General features: G+C 39.0%; 1 protein-coding gene across 2 annotated transcripts in view; it reads left to right on the plus strand.

Annotated features, from left to right (window-relative positions):
- The window catches only part of ALS2 (alsin Rho guanine nucleotide exchange factor ALS2), an 87,529-nt gene that overhangs the window by 55,317 nt on the left and 12,385 nt on the right, over positions 1–19,827 (plus strand). For both annotated transcript variants that reach the window (XM_061456213.1, XM_061456210.1), the window contains 18 exons: positions 507–1,426; positions 3,843–4,203; positions 5,030–5,198; positions 5,655–5,751; positions 6,155–6,232; positions 7,110–7,286; positions 8,885–9,056; positions 9,452–9,632; positions 10,330–10,395; positions 12,922–13,084; positions 13,860–13,991; positions 14,231–14,359; positions 14,727–14,797; positions 15,164–15,230; positions 15,518–15,720; positions 15,873–15,938; positions 17,690–17,788; positions 18,385–18,549. In XM_061456213.1, coding sequence (XP_061312197.1) covers positions 507–1,426; positions 3,843–4,203; positions 5,030–5,198; positions 5,655–5,751; positions 6,155–6,232; positions 7,110–7,286; positions 8,885–9,056; positions 9,452–9,632; positions 10,330–10,395; positions 12,922–13,084; positions 13,860–13,991; positions 14,231–14,359; positions 14,727–14,797; positions 15,164–15,230; positions 15,518–15,720; positions 15,873–15,938; positions 17,690–17,788; positions 18,385–18,549 — 3,316 coding nt within the window. The remainder of the gene's footprint in view (positions 1–506; positions 1,427–3,842; positions 4,204–5,029; positions 5,199–5,654; positions 5,752–6,154; positions 6,233–7,109; positions 7,287–8,884; positions 9,057–9,451; positions 9,633–10,329; positions 10,396–12,921; positions 13,085–13,859; positions 13,992–14,230; positions 14,360–14,726; positions 14,798–15,163; positions 15,231–15,517; positions 15,721–15,872; positions 15,939–17,689; positions 17,789–18,384; positions 18,550–19,827) is intronic.

Here is a 19,827-nt window from a genome sequence, read left to right on the forward strand (position 1 = left end):
TCTTTTCAGATAATGATAATGGTATTTTGGAGAGGCTGCAGTGTAACATCAAACTGGTGGCAAGATACATTTATACACATCCCACCACCACTTCCACCTGATAGGACAATGCTATTTTACTGTAGGGTTGCAAACAATAGTTTGGTAATGCTAGATCACCGCATGGAGTGATGAGCTCTGTACTTTGTCATGCTCTTCGAGCATGGTTGTATGTTCTTAAAATAGAAACAATAAATACACTTGGGTACAGTAGAATTTCTTGCAGAAAAGCATTACTTTGTTCAACAATGCATGGGTGCACAGGGTAATGTTAACTATGAGGTATAGAACGTAACAGTGGCAATAGCAGAGAGCAGCCAGCAGTCTTCATAGATCAATAGCAATAGTTTCACTGAGTCTAGAGTAAGCTAAACATTAGTATCTATCTAAATTTCCCTTCAAATCTTAGTTTTGTTTTAATTTCATTAGACTCATGCTGGGTTGTTCTTTGTTTTTGTTTCTCCCAGGTGGAGAGGTCTACAGCTTTGGAAAACTGCCCTGGAGATCAGAACTGGAGGAGTCATGTGCTAATAGTCCTATCTTAGAAAATACTTTGCTTGGGCACCATATTATTACAGTGGCAGCCGGCAGCTTCCATAATGGAGCTGTAACAGAAAGTGGTGTGGTGTACATGTGGGGGAACAATTCTGCTGGCCAGTGTGCAGTTGCTAATCAGCCATGTGTACCAGAGCCACAACCCATCAGTATTTCTGATTCTGAAACCAGTCCTCTGTTATCAGTAAGGATTTTGCAGCTAGCATGTGGAGAGGAACACACGCTGGCACTGTCACTGAGCAGAGAGATATGGGCTTGGGGGAGTGGCTGCCAGCTCGGCCTCATAACAACAACTTTCCCAGTGACAAAGCCACAGAAGGTAGAGCACCTGGCAGGGCGCGTTGTGCTCCAGATTGCCTGTGGAGCCTACCACAGTTTGGCTCTGGTACAATGTCTTCCTGTGCAGGAAATGAAGCCTATCCCAGAGAGGTGCAATCATTGCAGCCAACTCCTCATTACGATGACGGACAAGGAAGATCATGTAATCATTTCAGATAGTCACTGTTGCCCACTGGGCGTAGCACTGTCCGATAACCGACCAGAAAGCCATGCATTCTGTCCCTCACTGGAGACCCTGGAAGGAAAAAGTGTATCAGGTAGCCAAAGCGAAGACTGCCAGAAACCACTTGTGGAAGAACATACGGTTGTTGCTTTAGAAGCTGATGGAGCAAGTATGTTTTCCAGTAACAGTGGCCACGAAGACAGTGTAACTTCTAGTCCTGGAAGTATTCTGTTCCCAGAGAAAAAAGGAGTGAAAGAGTACTTAATCAGTTTATCAGATCGCTCATTAAGTGAGAGCCCGGAACAAAACATCTGCCCAGAACCTGAGCAGGTTGGTACCTAGTAACTAGCTCTAACTTTGCTACAATTCTTCTTGTATAAGTGACAATGTTACTCTTCACAAATGAAACATTCTGTTAGTTTAGTATAGCTGTGGTGGTCTGTTGTTTCAGGGTGTTTCTTACCGGTGAGGGTTCTCAACTTCTAAGCAGAAGATTTTTTTTTTTTTTTTTTTTTTTTTGTACTCCATCCATGTTCACTTGTAAGGCTTTAATGTGGGCAGCTTTGACTGTGCTATAGTCTCTCTTCTTCCTCTGGTTCGCAGTACCAGAGCCATGTAAACCAATTTCCCATTCTATAGCTGGTTTACAATGCATGGGTTTCCCAGTTGTGTGGGGGAAACCAGCAGTAAGCTGGTAGTTGTCTAACTTGCCTTTAAGGTAAAACTTTATTTTCTAGACATGGAATAAATCCCTCACAAATCTAATTGCTCAATCAGTTAAAAATTGTAGATTGCAAGAGAAGATGGTAAAGGTAATGTTAGTGTTGACCAAAAGGCTTCTGATGTTAATCATGTAGGGTGGCATAGACCCATAAACAGGGATGGGAAATACAGAAGTACTACTCTGTGTGTTATGGAAGATGGTTCAATGACGTTATTCAGATGCGACAGCAGAACAGCAAAGTAATAATTTCTTAATAAGCATCAGAAAATGCTTAGATTCATTCTTGGTTCCTGGTTCTTGAACCTTCATCACAAGGTCTCTGCCAAATACTACATTTCCTGCTTTTTTGAAAGAAAAGTTTATTTGGGATGTGAGGAAGAAGATAAAACTCCAGAGCTGTTGGACAGAAAAAATCCAAAATCTTGCAGTGCAGTCTGGCAGTCCTGATACAAGTACTGTCCTGCTGGGTGGCATATGGTAAAGGTAATGTCTGTAAGGAAACCTGCCAGTCTGTGGCCTAGGATGCAAAATTCATAGCAGAATTCTGAAAGTGTCTTTTGTCATGCAAAGTATGGTATAGACGTCTTCATTTTTCTTAATTTTCTTCATGATTTCTTCATTTTTCTTAATAGTTACAGTAAGAAGTTTTTCACAGTGGTTCTGGGAGATAAGTTTTACAGTGCCTAATAAATAGTTGATTTTTGTTATTAACTCTAATTGGAAAAAGAGTAATAGTATTAAAACCAGACCAAACTGTCCAGTAATTTGGTGATTCAGCAAGTTATATGTTCCTATTCTGAGGTAAATTTATTTCAGAGAAATCAACATTGTGTAAACACAGTTGTCCTGCCTTTTGCCTTTTGCTAATAAAATGCATTCTAGCAGTTGCGGGCTTCTCAGACTCCTGGGAGAGCTCCTGCCATTAGGAAATGACTGAAGTGCACAGTTTCATGCTCCCTTTCTAAATTCCTTGTCCCTGGAATACTTCCAGAGTACTGTTTCCCTTGTACAGTTCCAGGAATAAGCTTGGAATTGATTCAGTGAATCTTGACAGAGTTGAGCATATGTGTGAAGAGTAGAGCTGAGGACTAATGTAATGTTTCAGCATTAGTAAAAATCCTCTGTTTCTCTTTGCTTTCCTACACATATTGAATTTGCTCTTCTGTATTGCTAGGCATGCCTTTTATAAATAGGAATTAAATGCTAGTAAACAGGACCAAGCCCAATTCTCTAGCCTAACCTTTCACAAAAAAAGTCAAAGTCTGTCTTCCTTCTTGTAGAATAAAATGAGATGTAATATTAATATTACATCACACCATGTATTAGATGGGAAAATGGGTCTTTGTTGCCTTTGTTTTAACATTCAGACTATTTGGCACATAATCTTGTGCATTATTTCTGTACTTGGTGGATAAATTGATTGCTATTATAGGTAACCACATGTGGTACTTATAATTGCCTTCAGTTAGTTTGTCCCTAGTGTGACTTGATGATTATTGACCAAGCTTTATATGGATACAACAGTAGTGTAAGGGGACACATAGACCCCACAAGGTCTTAGATAGACCTTGAAAAATGAATCCATGAATCACTGTTTTCCCTTTAACATATTGAAGAGAGAACTTACTTCTCTGTAAATGCAGCATGCTCACTGATGCACTTTAACTGGTGGTGAAGAAGTTGATAATAAGCCTAAAATTAAATCCCTCTTTATCTTTTTATATTTGTTTGGAAAGACTTTTTTGTGTGTTTAAAGAAACCAAACAGACAGACCCACAGTCTCTTATGGATGAATTTGTACTAGGCAAGTGTAGCAGACAAAGCGCAGTCTGTGTAGAAATGGTGCTTGGTCCTACCTGAAGAAAATATGATTCTGAGGAATAGATGTATGCCTAAGTATAAAATCTTTGTTATAATGTCTGTTCAGTATAGCATGTAGTTTGAGTAGTGAATATGTCTATCATCCTCCTACTGTTATGTGCTGTCTGGTGTGATAGTCTTTAATTTTTTCTTTGGTTGCAGCCTTCACAAGAAGAACAACTTAGTGCTTGTATCCCTGGCCCTCCAGGTACCAGCACATCTGCCTTGAACAGCTTGGTGGCCTCTTGTGCATCAGCAGTTGGGGTGAGAGTAGCCGCTACATATGAAGCAGGAGCACTGTCTCTGAAGAAAGTAATGAACTTCTATGGCACACCTTCAAGTGAATCAGGATCTCAGTCTGGTGGAGGTTCCCCAGGGCCTGAAGCTCTGAAAGACAGTCGAGAAGAGCAAGTCAGACAGGAATCCATGCAGGGGAAGAAGAGTTCCAGTTTAGTAGATATTAGAGAGGAGGAATCTGAAGGAGGAAGTCGAAGGCTTTCCCTGCCTGGCTTGTTGTCACAAGGTAAAAAACCATGGTGGGAAAGCCAGCTGGAAAAGTTATAATAATGTGGAGTTTTAACTGAAAATGAAACTGATTGAACACAAATCTAATTATCTAGCAAAGGTGTCTGAATTATAAAATACATCTTAGGACTTGGAAGCAGCAGAGGGAGTGAAGACTAGCAGATACTGCATGCTAAGAAGACCAAAAGCATAGCAGGCTTACAAATGTTCTTAGTAAAGTAGGGTAAAGGAGGCACATTGTGGTAGTCTGAGCATCTTACTGAAAATTGGCTGCAAACTTTCATATAGGTTGCGTAGCGGATAAAAATCTGTGTGGCCTCTAATCCCTAATACACAGAGCTGGTTTTGAGCCAGGGACCTAGAAATATTCCAATTCCCACTGCCAAACTTCAAAGCTAATGACCTTACCTCATAGATTCTAGTGTTAATTGCTCTGAATGGGTTCTATATTGATCTTGGATCTGAGGGGAGATTTTAGGAATTATTCAGAACTGCAAGGATATATTTTCTTTCAAAACATACTTTTTTGATCTACAGTTTGTTTTGGTTCATTTGCTTCAGGAAAACTGCATAGTTCTCATATGCCTGTTACTCTTTAATGGCTGGTAAAAATTAGTTGGGATCTGTCTGCTTTTAACATCTAAGTTATCTCTGTTTATCTGTAACCTATCTTCTTGCGTGGTAGCCTTTGCTCTCAATTTTAAGACCTCCTTAAGAAGTCTCTATCAGTTCTCAAATAGTGCTGTTATTGTGTAACACACAGTCTGAATGATACATTTACCTAAAATGATGAGAAATTTTTCTATCTCTTGGCCTGTTTTCAGTTTCTCCTAGGCTCTTACGGAAGGTAGGGCGGGCAAAAATGAGGACTGTAGCTCTTACTCCAACCTACAGTGGTGAGGCTGATGCTCTTTTACCCTCTCTAAGAACGGAGGTGTGGAGCTGGGGAAAGGGGAAGGAAGGACAGCTAGGGCATGGCGATGCTCTACCAAGGTGAGATTTCTTTGGTTAATGTTTGGGTTTTTTTCCTTTCATTCAATAGGTCACTAGAAAATTTTGACTATTAAACCTTCTCAAATTCTCAAATTTGGTCAGCTGCCTTGCATTGTGTCCTTGTTCTTTTAAATGTTGTGACCTAAGTTCCTCTAAGTAACGCATTTTGTTGTTCTCTTGTTACTGGATGTCAATCAGTTATGACTTTCCCCCTGTAATCTCTAGGAGTTTGGTGATATTTTGACTTCGTCCAAATTAAGATAAGGTTTGTCATCAACTTGTGTTCTTGATGACCTTCTTGAACAAGCTAGTTTATTGCCAAAAGACTCCATGTATATTTGTTTTCTCTGATTTGTTTTGGGAAAAAATAAAACTTGAAATTTATTTCTGTGTTAAAAATGCATGTGATAATTTTTTTTTCATCTCCCGTCCCCCATGGGTTCTGGGGATTGACAGGCTTCAGCCACTATGTGTGAAAAGCCTAGATGGTAAAGAAGTGATTCACCTCTCTGCTGGTGGCCATCATTCCTTAGCACTCACTGCCAAATCTCAGGTACAAGTGCCTGTTATCATTTATTCCTTACCTATGACATAATTGTCACATTTGGTGTTTCCGAAGTTTTTGGGGTTTTGCTTTTAAACTCTTGTTCCCATTTGTGGGAGGCAACTTGAAAGCAGTGTGGAATTTTAATTCTATTAATGCCAGTGTTCTGCCTGTACCATCAACATTGTCTTTAAAGATTGACATGATTTGATTTGGCACATTCCATTTCTGAATGTGAGAAGACAATTTGAGAATATAGGAAGACAGCGGAGATTAGGAAAGTGTTTCTTGGTAGGTGAATCTTACACCCTTGACTTGTGTGTGTGCACACTTGATGTGTTATACTACTACAGTTCAGTATGTGTTCATGTATACAAACTTGCATTCTTATATTTAGCTGTGTTTCTTACAGGTGTATTCATGGGGCAGTAATACCTCTGGCCAGCTTGGTCACTTGAACTGTCCGACAACAGTCCCTCGTCTAGCAAAGGTACTTCCTGTTTTCTGCATTTTTCTTTCAGTGGAGGATCTGTTAGACGAGTGCAAATTAATTTCTAGAAGATGACCTTGTTTATGGATCCATGTTCTTATACTGTGAAAAAGATCCTAGATGAGATTGTGAAAAATCTACCCAAGAAATCTTTTACCCACCTTGAAGTTCTAAAACTGAGAAATGTGATTGGTTTTATCTTATCAAATTTCACTTCTACATCGTGTTCAGTTTCTCTAATACCAATGTTGCAGTGCTGAAACTTTTAAATACTTTGGAACACTGGTTTTATTCTAAACAATTGCTTCTAGCATTTTTAGCTTTGCTAGGTCATGCCTATATTTTTTTGTCCATTTCTGTATTTCCAGGTTTTCTGTTTGTTTTGAACTTTACATCACATTGACTGAATAGCCAAATAATGATTCTGGGGTTAGACCAGACCCTTGCCAACGTTTTGTGGTGCTTGTCTTAGTGGAAAGCTAGCTGCAGAGTTTTTCTTCTTAGGCCTTATGTAAATTACGGTACAGCATAATAACTGTCTCACAAATTTATTGATGTCTCACTTACATGTAGAGGGGAGAATAGTGTCCCAACTTTAATCAAACTCACCTGATGCCCGTTTGAAAATAAAACTGAGTTATAATATAAAGGCAACTCAGCCATTAGAAAGAAGAGTGGAAAGAAAGACAATTTTCAGTATACATACAGAAAGTGTATTTGTTATGAGATTCTGAAGTTAAAAAATTACCAGCTATTGCGGTACTTTTTCTTGGCAGGTGTATTATGTACATGTGTGGCTAGAAGAGCTAAATACTCTTCCCTCCTTCCAGCTTTGGGTGGTTATTTCTAATGGCTTTTCCTTCCTCACAAATTTCAGATGTGTGGCAATGGTGTTTGGACAACAGCAGCAGGACTAGATTATTCCCTCTTCCTAGCAGATGAAGAAGATTTCCAACCTGGATTATATTACAGTGGTCAGGAGACAACAACAGAAAATAGCTTGTATGAAAACAGCTGTACTAAGAGTCCAGCTTTGTTGCTATCCTGTACTAAGGTAACTAGTATTTCCTCTAAGTTTAGTTCAAATCATACTGATGCTTTTTGGAAATGGCACAGAGCTGGTTGTTCAATTAACTTTAATGGTGTCAAGTAATTGGTTCCTAGCAGTCAAAGTAGGAGTGCAGTGTATTGAGGGCAGAGAGGAAGCTTAATCAGTGTTGTTTACTTCCCTGCCTGTTTCTTGGACTTCCCTTCTGTTTGAAGGGCAGGGAAGTGTTTCCAGTGTGTCTATTCAATTTCCTTCCATGTGTGCATGCTGCAAAAGTGCACCCTTATGTTGTGCTGTTTTCACCACAGTCCTCAAGTGGTGAAAGTCCTTAAGTCCTTAATTCTTCAGTACTATTGCTCTTCATTTTCCTGTTGTTCACCAAGTGATTGAAGGTACTGTCTGCTCTATTCCATTCTGCTTGTTGCACATCTTGTTTGTGAGTGGGCAGAAGGTCCCCCTGAGTTCGGCACCATCTCTTTCCCTCCCCCTTCCTTTCTCATGGATGTAGAGGGGGAACTGAACAAAGGCACCAAATGTGCATTTGGATGTTTATGGGAAAGAGGAGGTGCCCCTATGGGATTTTCTTCATCAAGCTGAATCTTATATCCTGCTTTGAACTTGGCATGATAGGGGAGTGTGTACTCTGGCTGCACATCCTCTTTCAAATTGTTTATATGATTTCAGATCAACCTGAGCTTAAGGTAACAGAAAGGAGATCAGGAGGGTAGAAGCAGCTCTGTCAGCTTTTCTTCTGGGTCTCATTGCTACTTCCCTGTGTTGAGCAGAATAGCAGTTGGAGAGGGATTTTGAGGAGGGCGCGGGGATTTAGACTCTGGGTTCATGTGTATGCACGTGCTCAGTGTTTCAAAGGAATCCTATATCTAACAACAAAGAAATTAAAAGTAGAGCCCAAACACTGAATTACTGTATGGTATTGCATGTGAACCAGAATTACTGAGAAGCCACAGTGCATCAATGGCACTTGTGCTGACTGTAGAGAAGAATTTTCCTCCCAGATAATGTGGAAAACAAATGCCTACTAATACCTATACAAATGCTACTTCTGGTGTTGGTCAAGGTATTAGTATCAGTCCAGTTTATTGATACTTGTATCAATAAATTCATGTCTTTCCAGGTCCAGAAAGGACTTATAGGTCAGGGCGCAGTCATAATATTAAAGTCTTGTTATTTTCACTTTGTAATTAATAGGAGAAATAGCTACTGTAGTAATATTATTTAATATTGTAGTTTTTGGTATAAGCATGATGTGTATGGCAATTCTTACAGTGACTGAATTTAAGGTCACTCTCTCTTAAACACGGAGCGGTTGTATGAGTCACCTAAAAAGATGGTCTATTTATTGTCTTTTAGGATCTGTCAGTACCAGGAAATAGCATTGATTGTCTCATAAATATTTCTTCTACTTCTGTCATTCTTGTATTAAGCCAGTATTGAATGGATTGTTTGTCACTGTAGGTAATTAATACTTACTATCACTTAGTACGCCTAAAGATATGCTTTATTCTGCGTCACCCTGCTTTTAAATTGAAGTGTACACAAAAAATATTTCAGCTGGTGTTTCTTTTCTGTTTTTCATCTTTCAGATAGGGTACATAAGCAATGTGATAGCTGGTGGTGACAACTGTCTGGTCTTAGTAGACAAAAACGTAATGGGATATATTGCCAGTTTGCATGAGTTGGCTTCTACTGAGAGAAGGTTTTATTTCAAACTGAGTGAGATCAAATCTCAGGTTCTTAGACCTCTTTTAGGTTTAGGTAAGAACTTCTTTTAATATTTTCTATTATTTCCCCTATGTTCCACAGCAGATTGCTTTATGCAGAATTTCAAAGTGATTATATATATTTTAGATAAAGCTTTATAAATCAAGGTCTTTCTCTTCACCCATATTTGGATGAACTAGTGAAATACAGCTGCATTATGACATCTTCAATATGTTATTAGTATTTGTACTTTCCTGACTGTTTCACCTGAAATGTAATTATTTTTTGCTGTATTCAATCTAAAATTGTTAAATTCCTGGTTCTGGATAATGTAGCCATGAGGTGAAATTGCTGATAAAGCATCTAAGCAGCGCCTTGTGGTAATTCTCTTTATTAATGGGTGCTGCTCTTTCGTAAGGTAAGAGAAATTGCTTTCTGGTCTGTTGCAGATAATCTGGGCAATGCAAATACAATCCAGTTGTTGCAGGAAATGGCAAGCAGGTTCAGCAAGCTGTGCTATCTCGTTGGTCAACATGGAGCTTCTTTAAGTAGCTTTCTTCATGGAGTGAAAGAAGCTAGGAGCTTGGCCATCCTGAAGCATTCCAGTCTCTTTTTGGATAGTTACACCGAGCAAGTATCCAATTCCCTCTCACCTCGAGTCTCTGCAGGCTTAATCTACTGACCACAAGTTAGGGGAAAGTAGATTTTAAGAGAAGTTACATAACTAACTTGTGCAAATTGTATTCTTGCTATTTAAGATGTATGAAGAGTTTTATATAGACTAATTAATTTTGTGGTGAGCTATGTATTTCGGAGTCTTTGCCAGTGGAGTGCATTGGACAGTTTCAGCTTCCCTAATGTAAAACTGTACATACAAACCCACCTTTGGTTGCTGTTATATACCTGTAAAAAGGTGACATGTTCATTACTTAATAGTAAGGATCTTTTAGTATAATGTAGTAGAGTTACTATGGCTAGGCTATTAAGTAAAGCTACCTTTGGGGATTTATTGGGGCTACAAAATACATTTCAGTAGTAATTAGCTAAAAAACTGTCTCCCAGAAGGATAATTCTTCTGCCCTGACATCTATGCATTGTGCTAAAGACAGCAGCAATGTGGAATAGGAATGCGTGCTCTATGCTCCAAGTGGAAAGTGAATCTTAAGTGTTCCAGTAGCATTGTTTCATTGTTTAATATTTTCACAAGTACTTAGATTAGTTGTAGTAAAAGGTATTACAGCTCTCACAAGTAAACTGTTGGAAATTACAGCAGTTGCAATTTCCAGAGAAGTTCTTATTTTGTAACTGAAGCTCTTCCCAATTTTAGGTATTGTACTTCAGTAACAAACTTCCTCGTAATGGGAGGATTTACGCTCCTTGCGAAGCCAGCAATGTAAGCAAACATTTACCCTTTTCAGGAATTTTTGATCCATACTTTAAAGAATTGTTTGTGTAATGAATATGCAGAGGCTTGGTCTCAGCTTTCTTGAGTACACTAATTCCTTCTCTATCAGATGAAGAAAAAGTTACTTCCTCTCAAATGCGATTAAAAACTTAGGTTAAAATGGTGCCAAATGAGTTTGCTTACTTTATCTTGAAGGTGGAGAAAGGAGGAAAAAGGCACAAATTATTATAAAATTCCTTGAAAAAATGTAAATACATTTCAGATAATGATTTTTGAGAGCTTAGTCTTGAGGTTATATTTTCATCATCTATTCAGTGTTTGTTAGCATTTTATTCTTTCAAAATGTTTCTGTATTTTCCTGACAGCACAGCAACCTCTCCTTTAAGAATAAGGAAGAGTAGATAATGTGGTTTTACTTCCATTTGAATTCTTAAAGTTTATGGAAGTGCTTTAAAGTGATGCAAAAATAACATTTATGCGTGCGTCTTCTCTGCCTCTCAAGGTTGCTTTATTCTATTTTACACATAGATGCTCTTACATGTGAGGAAGAAATTGCCCCTTAAGGCCTGAGACAGTATATTGGAAGTTTATAGATCATAAAGCTTTTTTCTTAGTTCAATATTATTTTTCTCTAGGAAATAATGATGCTGCATCTTTCACTCTAGTGCTGTGAAGAAGTTGTAATGATGTAACGAGGGTAATTTTTAATTTGTCTGAGGAATTGCTGGCTTTCCTTCCTTCTGTCCTGTATTCTGTAATGTGGGAGTAAATCTATTCCAGCTATTTATGGAGCACTTCAAATGTAGTATAAATGGTAGTATTAGAAGCTACTTGCACAAAGAAACTTCTGTATCTGAGGACCAGTGCTGAAGACTAAATACCAAATCCCACTGCAGAGACACATTGAGAATCTCTTGGCATTGCTCAAGAGTTTTAGGGTGGCTTATAGGAACTCTTAGTTCAAGTATAAGCTTATTTATAAGTAAAAAATTGTGGATGATGAAATTACTTGTAGTGAATTCATCACATCAGTTGTTGCTGTCAGGTGTCACAGCTTTCCCTGATGCAACCAGGGTCTTAAGTGAACAGCACTTTTACTGGGGTCTGAAACTTCAGGGAGGAGATGTCTTGGAAGTTTTTTCCTCTTGCTTGCAAAGGGAAGTCAAAAATATTTTTGCTAATTTCCTCTTGTGCCCTTCTTGAGCGATACTGCCTTGAGTCAGTGCTTAATGATGTCAGCCTGTATTTTATGGATATTCTGTGAATTTCATGGGTATTATATAAAGGCATCAGAGGTTGTCCCAACTTTAAAAAAAGTGCTAGCTTCAATAGCAGTCTCCATTGCTGGCAGGTTTTTGAGCATGTGCTCTGAAAGGGTAGGTGAGTGTTATGATTAAATTATTATTTGACACTTTGACAGAGACACCTCTATGTGAGGGTCTCAAAGCACTTTAAAAATGCAAGCCATCCAGGTGGTTAAACTTAAAACTAAGAAATATGGTCTTCTCTCCAAAGAAGACTTTATTCTTAATGTTTGTTGACAATAGAGTTCTTAAATATCATTAGCAGACCTAGAAAATAGATGTTATTTTGATGTGTGAAATGGCATCTTGCTAATTATGTAGAATTCTTAGGGACCCTGCTGTGCAATTCTCTGATCTGTTTCACTGTCCCTGGGGCCTGCTTTCTTAGTCTCACCTGATCCTTGCAGCTTGTGGTTTAAATGCCTCCCAGCTGAAATGTGCCTTAATGCAGATGTGTCATATGTGCTAGCACATCTGCACACAGATAGGATGAAGGAGAGGGAAAAGTAGGTTTGTTTTCCTCTTAATGAAGAAATCCTGTGTGTTAATGCATTGTCTTCAGAATCATTTCCCTCTTCTTCTCTGAACTAGATTAGTTCTCCCCCTTGGAAATCAGACTGAGGATTGAACAGATTTCCTGCCTTTCTTTGAGGTAGGATGTAATTTTTCTAGTTAGGGGGAAAACCGGTCAGTTGCCTTGAACAGCAGGGGTGGGGAAGAGATTATTTCAGTGTATTTAGGGAATTGCGTTTGAACCAAGTTAAGATGCTTTCAGGCCTTGTATGAATCAGCAGTGGTAGAAACTTACTAGTCTTAATAATGGGGAAGTCATTCCACTTGTTAGCACTTTTACTAATCAAGTGTTAAAGTGGAAAAAGGCAATCAGTTACTTTCCAAGTGAGGCAAGTTGATCAACTTTCTTCAACTGGTTTAAGGACTGAGCATGTGAGAGTAGAAGTAAACAAAGTTCTGTGTTGGAGTTGTTATGAAAGAGCTACGTGTCTGTATTGCTGTACTTCCAAAACTAAATTGGGAATAGATTAATAAACAGCATGCATTTGCCTTTATAATTTGTATTGATCTGTGAAAATCCAAAGAGGGGCATTCTGGGCTCCTTTACACAAAACATCACTAATGTCTTGTTGTCTTTTTTTTTTTTTTTTTTCTCCCTTGTCTCCTCCCTCTGTTCTCCAATGGTCCCATCATTTAGAGACTTCTTGAGTAAAAACCAGGAGCTGTTACAGAAACTGTCTGAGAAGAATGAGGAAAACCTCCAGCTAGTGGAAGTTCTGAATGCTCTGTTTTTCATGCCGTTTGGACGACTTCATAGCTATGCTAGAACTTTGCTAAAGCTTGCCACATGCTTTGAAGTGGTAAGCTGGCTTTGTTATCTAGATCTGAATAAATACACACATGAAACTTAGGGCTCGGAAGTAACTGTGTGAAGTAAACACCAGGTAATTAAAAATAGCTTAGTCCTCAGAGAAGCTGCCTCAGCTTGTGTTTGCTGCAGGGAAGATGGTGCACGTTTATTTGCGCAGTCTTACACCACACCTGCATAGATCACATGATAGGTAGAAGCTTGTTACCCTGCCAGAACTTGTTTGTGTGCCTGAGCCTAATTGCAAATAGATTATTTTGATGTTTGCCTGTTGCTTTTCAGTTCCATCTGGCATCTTTGCTGTAGCTGCCCTTGGCTGTAATGCTGTACTAAAAATACCACATATGTGTTAGGTAGACTTTTACCACCCATTTAGATGTATATAATTGCTTTCTTTTGAAATAAGAGGTGACTAAAGAGGAACAATAACTACTTGTATATTTATCCCAATATAGTAATTTAAAGTATTACTCCTGCAATTATTAGCCCTACTTCTGCTGCAACTTGTTAAGCTGCAAGAAGGTAGATCATGTAATTGTATATTCTCCTTTTAACATTCATGGCACTTCTGTGAGTTTTAAAATCTCCCAGCACACCAACAGAACATGTGACCAAGAAAATAACTTACCTGCCACCATTACTTTATTAACCAGACCAACTGTCATGCATTTAGTGCTCATTTAATAAAATGAGCAGTTGCATTGCAGTTTGGTTAGTGCTGTTGGTACAGAAACGGTCTCAGGTATGTCTTACCTTGTGCTCTACAGGCATCTCCAGAATACCAGAAGCTGCAGGATTCTAGCTCTTGTTATGAGAACCTTGCTGTCCATCTTAACAGAAAAAGGAAAGAAGCAGAATATACACTTGGTTTCTGGAAGACCTTTCCTGGGAAAATGACGGTACAATGACAACTGTCAGTCCATTAGCAGCTTGTATCTCTCGCTGGTAGTGTTTTACTCTGTGTCTGTTACTGATGCTGCTGTCCCAGTTTCACTTCTCATTTTTCTAATTTGTGTTGCTGTGGTCATGTTGCTTTAAAAGGGCTGGGCTTTTACTATGTAATACAAATAGCACTGACCTTAAGTCGCAGTCAGTGAGAAGTAAGCTGCTGTACATTTGTTTTTAACCGTATCCGTAGGATTCCTTGAGAAAGCCAGAGCGTCGCTTAATCTGTGAAAGCAGCAATCGTGGCTTGTCCCTGCAGCATGCCGGAAGATTCTCTGTAAACTGGTTCATCCTCTTTAATGATGCTTTGGTCCATGCTCAGGTAAGCCAGCTTATAGCCAGGAACAAAACCTTTTCTCTGTTTCAAATTACATGACACATTTTTCATACAGTGAAGACAAGTTTTTGCACTGTTCACTGTAATGTTGCTCAAACACTTAAAAGCAATATTTTTTCATGTTTACAAATAAATTTGAAATTATGCACTATTTCTTTAATGCTTGAGTACTGTTGCCCTGTAGCTGGCATGGTTTCTGTTGGCTTTTTCTTGGAGCAAGGTACATGTAAGGAGCCTGTAATGCCCAGTTTTCCACAGTCCTCGAAGGAAAATAACTGTTCAAAAAAGTATGAGGCAGGGATAATGGGTCAATACCTAGTGCAGTTTCCGTTCTCCTTCTCCTTGCCTACAGTTTTCAACGCACCATATTTTTCCCTTGTCCACGCTGTGGATAGAAGCTCTTTCAGAAGAAGCTGGTAATGTGTGAGTATTCTTGCTTGTGATGGTGAAAGATATCTTGGGAGGGAGGATGAGTGGTTTGTAACCAGTTATTGTAGGCTGAATGCAGTTATGTCTTCCTCTCTGTCTTGTTTCAGAAAACTTAGTGTATTTCTGTGTCTTAAAAAACCCCAACAACTTAGTTGTATAAACATCAGGAAGAATAATGTAGTCAAGAGGGAAGTGAGTAGCCTTGCCTGCTGCTTGTTTTCACAACTGACTTTAATATTAAAGTGAATGCTAGCTGGGGAGGGAGAGGGAAAATACAATATTCATGCTAAAAGCTGGCCTTTTTCTGCACAAAATTTCGCTAGATTAAAATACTTCCCTCTATCCCCCCACCCTATGTAGGAATGGATTGAAGATTACAACACCAGAAGAACAGCTTGTTCTTGTTCCTTCAACACCCCAGGAAAAGGTGGGAATAGCTACAGATTTTGCGCAGCTTCAGTGATATGAGTGATTTAAATTTCCTACTGTGAAACCAAACGGGGAGATGTATTGCTTAAGTATTCACCAAGAACGAAGTCTTCCTACAGCTTGGTATGCAGGGTGACTGTATGCCATGCTTGACTGTAGCAGTGCTCCAATTTACAACACTGTACTGAGGAGTGCAAAGGAGATTACTGCCATTGCTGTAAAGGTGAGATTCAATACAAAGACAGATGTTGGCTAAATCCTGTGATGAAACACTTTCTGTTTCAGACCAAGTGGCTGAGGGCAATAAGCCAAGCAGTGGATCAGGCCCTTAGAGGGACTTCTGACTTACTTCTATGTGGAGCTGGTGGGAATGTGCCAAGACAGGAGCCTCCTGTTTCTCGCAGTGCCAAGTACACCTTCTATAAGGACCCTCGATTCAAGGATGCTGTTTATGATGGGAGATGGCTTTCAGGAAAACCCCATGGCAGGTAAAGGTATTAGAATGTAACAGTTGAAAACAAAATGAGGTGGTTGCTCTATTAATAAATAGGCTCACTCACAGAAGTTATTTGGGAAGTGTGAAGCAGACTGATTATCTTACACATGTGTATGGCTCTATTTTATTTTTTTTTTTTTCTAGAGGGATCCTAAAGTGGGCAGATGGAAGAATGTACTCTGGGACTTTCCGGGCTGGGCTGGAGGATGGGTAAGATCCTCTCGCTACTTGGGGAGCCAGAGGGCAAGGAATACCTTTTGTAGTAGGAAATAATCAAAACCTCGTAATCAAAAGTTTTGCACTGAGTCTTATTAACTAAGGGTTATTTGTGTTAACAAGATCTATCTGTATGTTGATATATAGATAATCTCTCACCCAGATATACACTAGTTGTCTTCACAACAGACTCTCTACTTCTGTGATTAAAAATCTGTTTGTTCATAAAAACTGAAACTAATTGGGGTAATCTGCTGTAGGATGGAGGAAGGAAATGATAAAGCAGCTGAGGAAAAGAATGGGTGGGTGGGTGTAAACTCCTAAGCAGAGGAAGCCAATTGAGAAGTCTTCAGCAGTCAACTTTCTGCTGTATAGGTAACTGTCAACTTTGTGTTGCAATGTTCTTTCAAAAGTAATGGTTTTTTGGTTTTATTTTTTGTTTTGTTTTTTAATCCATCTAGAAAATGCAAGGCCTTTCATACCCTATAGTGGTGCATCTTGTCTAATACTTGCTGTATTTCTGGTAGAACAAGGGTTTAATAATTTAGGAAGGAGACAACAAAATCTTGAATTGAGACTTCAGGGTTTGGGTGGTGAAAACAAAACTAATGAGAAAACAATAAAACTAACAAAACTGATGATTAGGGTAACTAGTATAGAGGAGTCTGAAAGCAGGATGAACAGAAATTAGACATTTTCCAAGTTACCTAGTGAAATGAATTAAGACCACTTGAAAGTAACTTAATTTATTACACAGCTTTGAAATAATCTATGGATTTCATTGCTAAGAATCTGCTCAAGGCACTATTGAGGTCAAGAGTTTAACTTCTTGCAAAGGCATTTTTGTATGAATCTTGTGGGCAGGGTAAAAATGTATGTGGAGTCCTACTGGCTTCCAGACATATTTTCAGAGTATTGAGTTGGAGAGGAAATGGAAATGTGGTCTGGCTGCAAATAGCTTTTTAAAATGCACTATAGCTATTGGTATAATGTCAAACTGAAAAACAGCTTTGGTCATTTGTAAGTTAATAGTAAGTTACAACTAAACCTTGTGATTTTAGGGTTGTTGGAGATGGAAATATCACAAACAAATCCCCACCAGGAAGAAATGATTGGTATTTAGCTGTAATTGCTAGAATTATCAACTATATTTGTGTTTCAGCACGCATGCTATAGTCTCAAGACTTAGTAATGTCTTGTTGGGGTAGATGTGCATTCAGAAGAACCTCCATAACTGGATTCCTCGAAGACTACAGTCAATAAATAAAAGTCTCATTCTTAGGCATATTGAATTTGTGAACAGTTCTGTGCCACTGTTTGAATGTAAGTGGAAGCTAGCCTCCTTTTTTTTAACACTCAACATATAGCAGTGTATGTTATCATCTTTCTCTTGAATAAAGCTGAAGAAGACAACAAAGGTAGAAGCCTGAAGAAGACAGCAAAGGTAGAAGCAGTCTTAGGGTCTGAGAAGATTTGTGGCCTTCAAAAAGCTGAGAGAGAGGGGAATATGTGCAACGTGCCACAGTCAAACAGGAGAAAAGTCGTACAGAATAAATGGATCTAGTGATGCTGGAATTTCTGCTTTCCCTTAAAAAAAAAAAGTAATTGCTGTAGTTGAAGAGGGGCTAAAAATTATATAGAGCACTCTGATTTTAGAATGGATCTGTGATATACATCAGCTCCTGTTTTTAATGAAGTGTGCTAGCAATTATAGCTGCTTATGTTCCATTTCTGTGTGTTGACAGGTATGGTGAATACCAAGTGCCAAACAAAGCCCTGAATAAGGATGACCATTATGTGGGGTACTGGAAGGAAGGCAAAATGTGTGGGCATGGAGTCTACAGGTAACATGTAGCACTTGTGCCGCTGCCATTGCAGAAGGGAGAGCAGGGCTGATGCTCTGGAGGATAGCTTACCAAGCCTCTGCATGTAGTTTTATTGCATTTCAGACTGGTGAATATAGGTTGGTTAATTTTCTGCTTTGCTTTTGGCAGATTGCTCACAATGCATACTTGTACAGTGTTCTGTTACTAATTTCAAAATACCTACTCTAATGTTGCTACCACCTTTCAACAATAGAGGAAACTTTCTTCTGAGAGAAATATAACCTCTAATGGTCTTGCTCGTAGTGCAGAGTGACTTTAAAACAACAAAGCATCGGAAGACTTCTATTAAAGGTTCGCTTTTGGCCCAAATATACTTTTACTAGAGTTCCTGCTTGCTGTGGCTGCAGTGGAATTCCAAAGAAATAAGAGAGTTGATTTGTTCTAGAGGAAAAACACACACACATATATCTATATATGTATATAACAAAACAACAAACCAACCCTACCCCAAAAATAGCCCAACTGAAAAAAAAAAAGCCAAACAGAAAGCCAAAACCAAGCCTGACAACAGAAGCAGATTATAAGAATCTTTCTTACTCTCTTTTTCATTATAGCTATGCAACTGGTGAGGTGTATGAAGGGTGTTTTCAGGATAACATGCGTCATGGGCATGGTCTGCTACGCAGCGGGAAGCTGACCTCTTCCTCTCCCAGTATGTTCATTGGACAGTGGACAATGGATAAGAAGAGTGGCTATGGAGTTTTTGATGATATCACAAGGTAATGTGATATCCACAAGTTCTTGAAACAAGTATGATGTACACTTGCAAAAAGAGTGAAAGGAAAGGATTTGATCTGTTAGTTGCAGTAGTAGTGCATGTTGTCTTTACTATTTTTTATTTATGTTAGGCTTTCTGGGTTGATGACCTAAAAAACTGGGTCTAGAGGCTGCTTTTTGGTGCTGCTGCTGGAGTAAATGCGGGGAAGGGGGGTGTGGTGTGTTGTTTTGCTTTTTTTTCTTCCTTGCTTTCCTATCATACTCATGCCTGAAAACTAGGACCAGGTATGGTATCTTATAAGGGCATTTTGTGCAAGTGCTGGAAGTTTTACATCATGTGAGGAGTATTCTTCCGTCTCAGGCCTGTAAGACTGGGCTGTTAGTGATCCAGCATACAGGACTGTGTAATGCTTGTACTCAAGTTATCCATTGACTTACTCTGTCAGTGTAGTGGAGGGAAGGTACTTTCTGTCAGGGCAAATTAGTGAAATAATGGTCTCGGAAACAGAATGGCACTAAATGTGTGCACTAAACGAATGCTCTCAGAGTACAGATTCATATAGATCAATATAATTTGTTTTTTTTTTCAGTCACTAATTTAATGCTGGCTTTTTCCTGAAAAGACATCTTTGGGAGCACAAGAAAACTGGTTTTGGCTTAACTGAGCTGAGTGCCCACTTAAAAAGCAGAACAGTAGAAAGTCTGGAGGTGAAGGAGGTGTGTGGGAGTGTCTATGTGGGTATTTTCCTGAGACAGAGCTATTGTAATATATTTAGGTATTTCTTGTTATCAGTTTTGCATGTAGTCTTGCTCAGTGGTGTTCTTATGCGCTACTATCAAGATGTCTCTACATACTTTTAGTCATTCAGTTATCTAGGGCACGCTGAAGAGATGGCAGCTTTTCTCACAGAACTCCTCTCACCTCCAGAATTTGTAAGTGGCAGTTCATGCTGAGGGAGGAATGCGGCATTTGCTTTCTATTCCAGAGTTACTCAAATATGAGTAAGCTGCCCTCATGATAGTTTTCTTCATGGTCTCAGTAAAGAATATGTGCATGTTTGTGGCTTAAAGATTGATTTTCTTCATTTCTAATTCTTTAGCCCAGACAAATAAGGAATAGCTTCAGACACTCTTATGACTTGCTGCCATTGTTGCAACACAGTCATGTGAGCAAGTGGGATTTCTACTCTTACATTTCCATCCTGGTAATTGAGTATGCTGCTGCATCTGTCTCTTCAGGAAGCCTTCGTGCAGCAGAGACCCCTGTAGCTGGCATGATA

The sequence above is a fragment of the Pezoporus flaviventris genome, unplaced genomic scaffold (assembly GCF_033815535.1).
Source record: "Pezoporus flaviventris isolate CSIRO_AGI_PZ_B2104156 unplaced genomic scaffold, CSIRO_AGI_Pfla_v1 ptg000001l, whole genome shotgun sequence".
Lineage (NCBI taxonomy): Eukaryota > Metazoa > Chordata > Aves > Psittaciformes > Psittacidae > Pezoporus > Pezoporus flaviventris.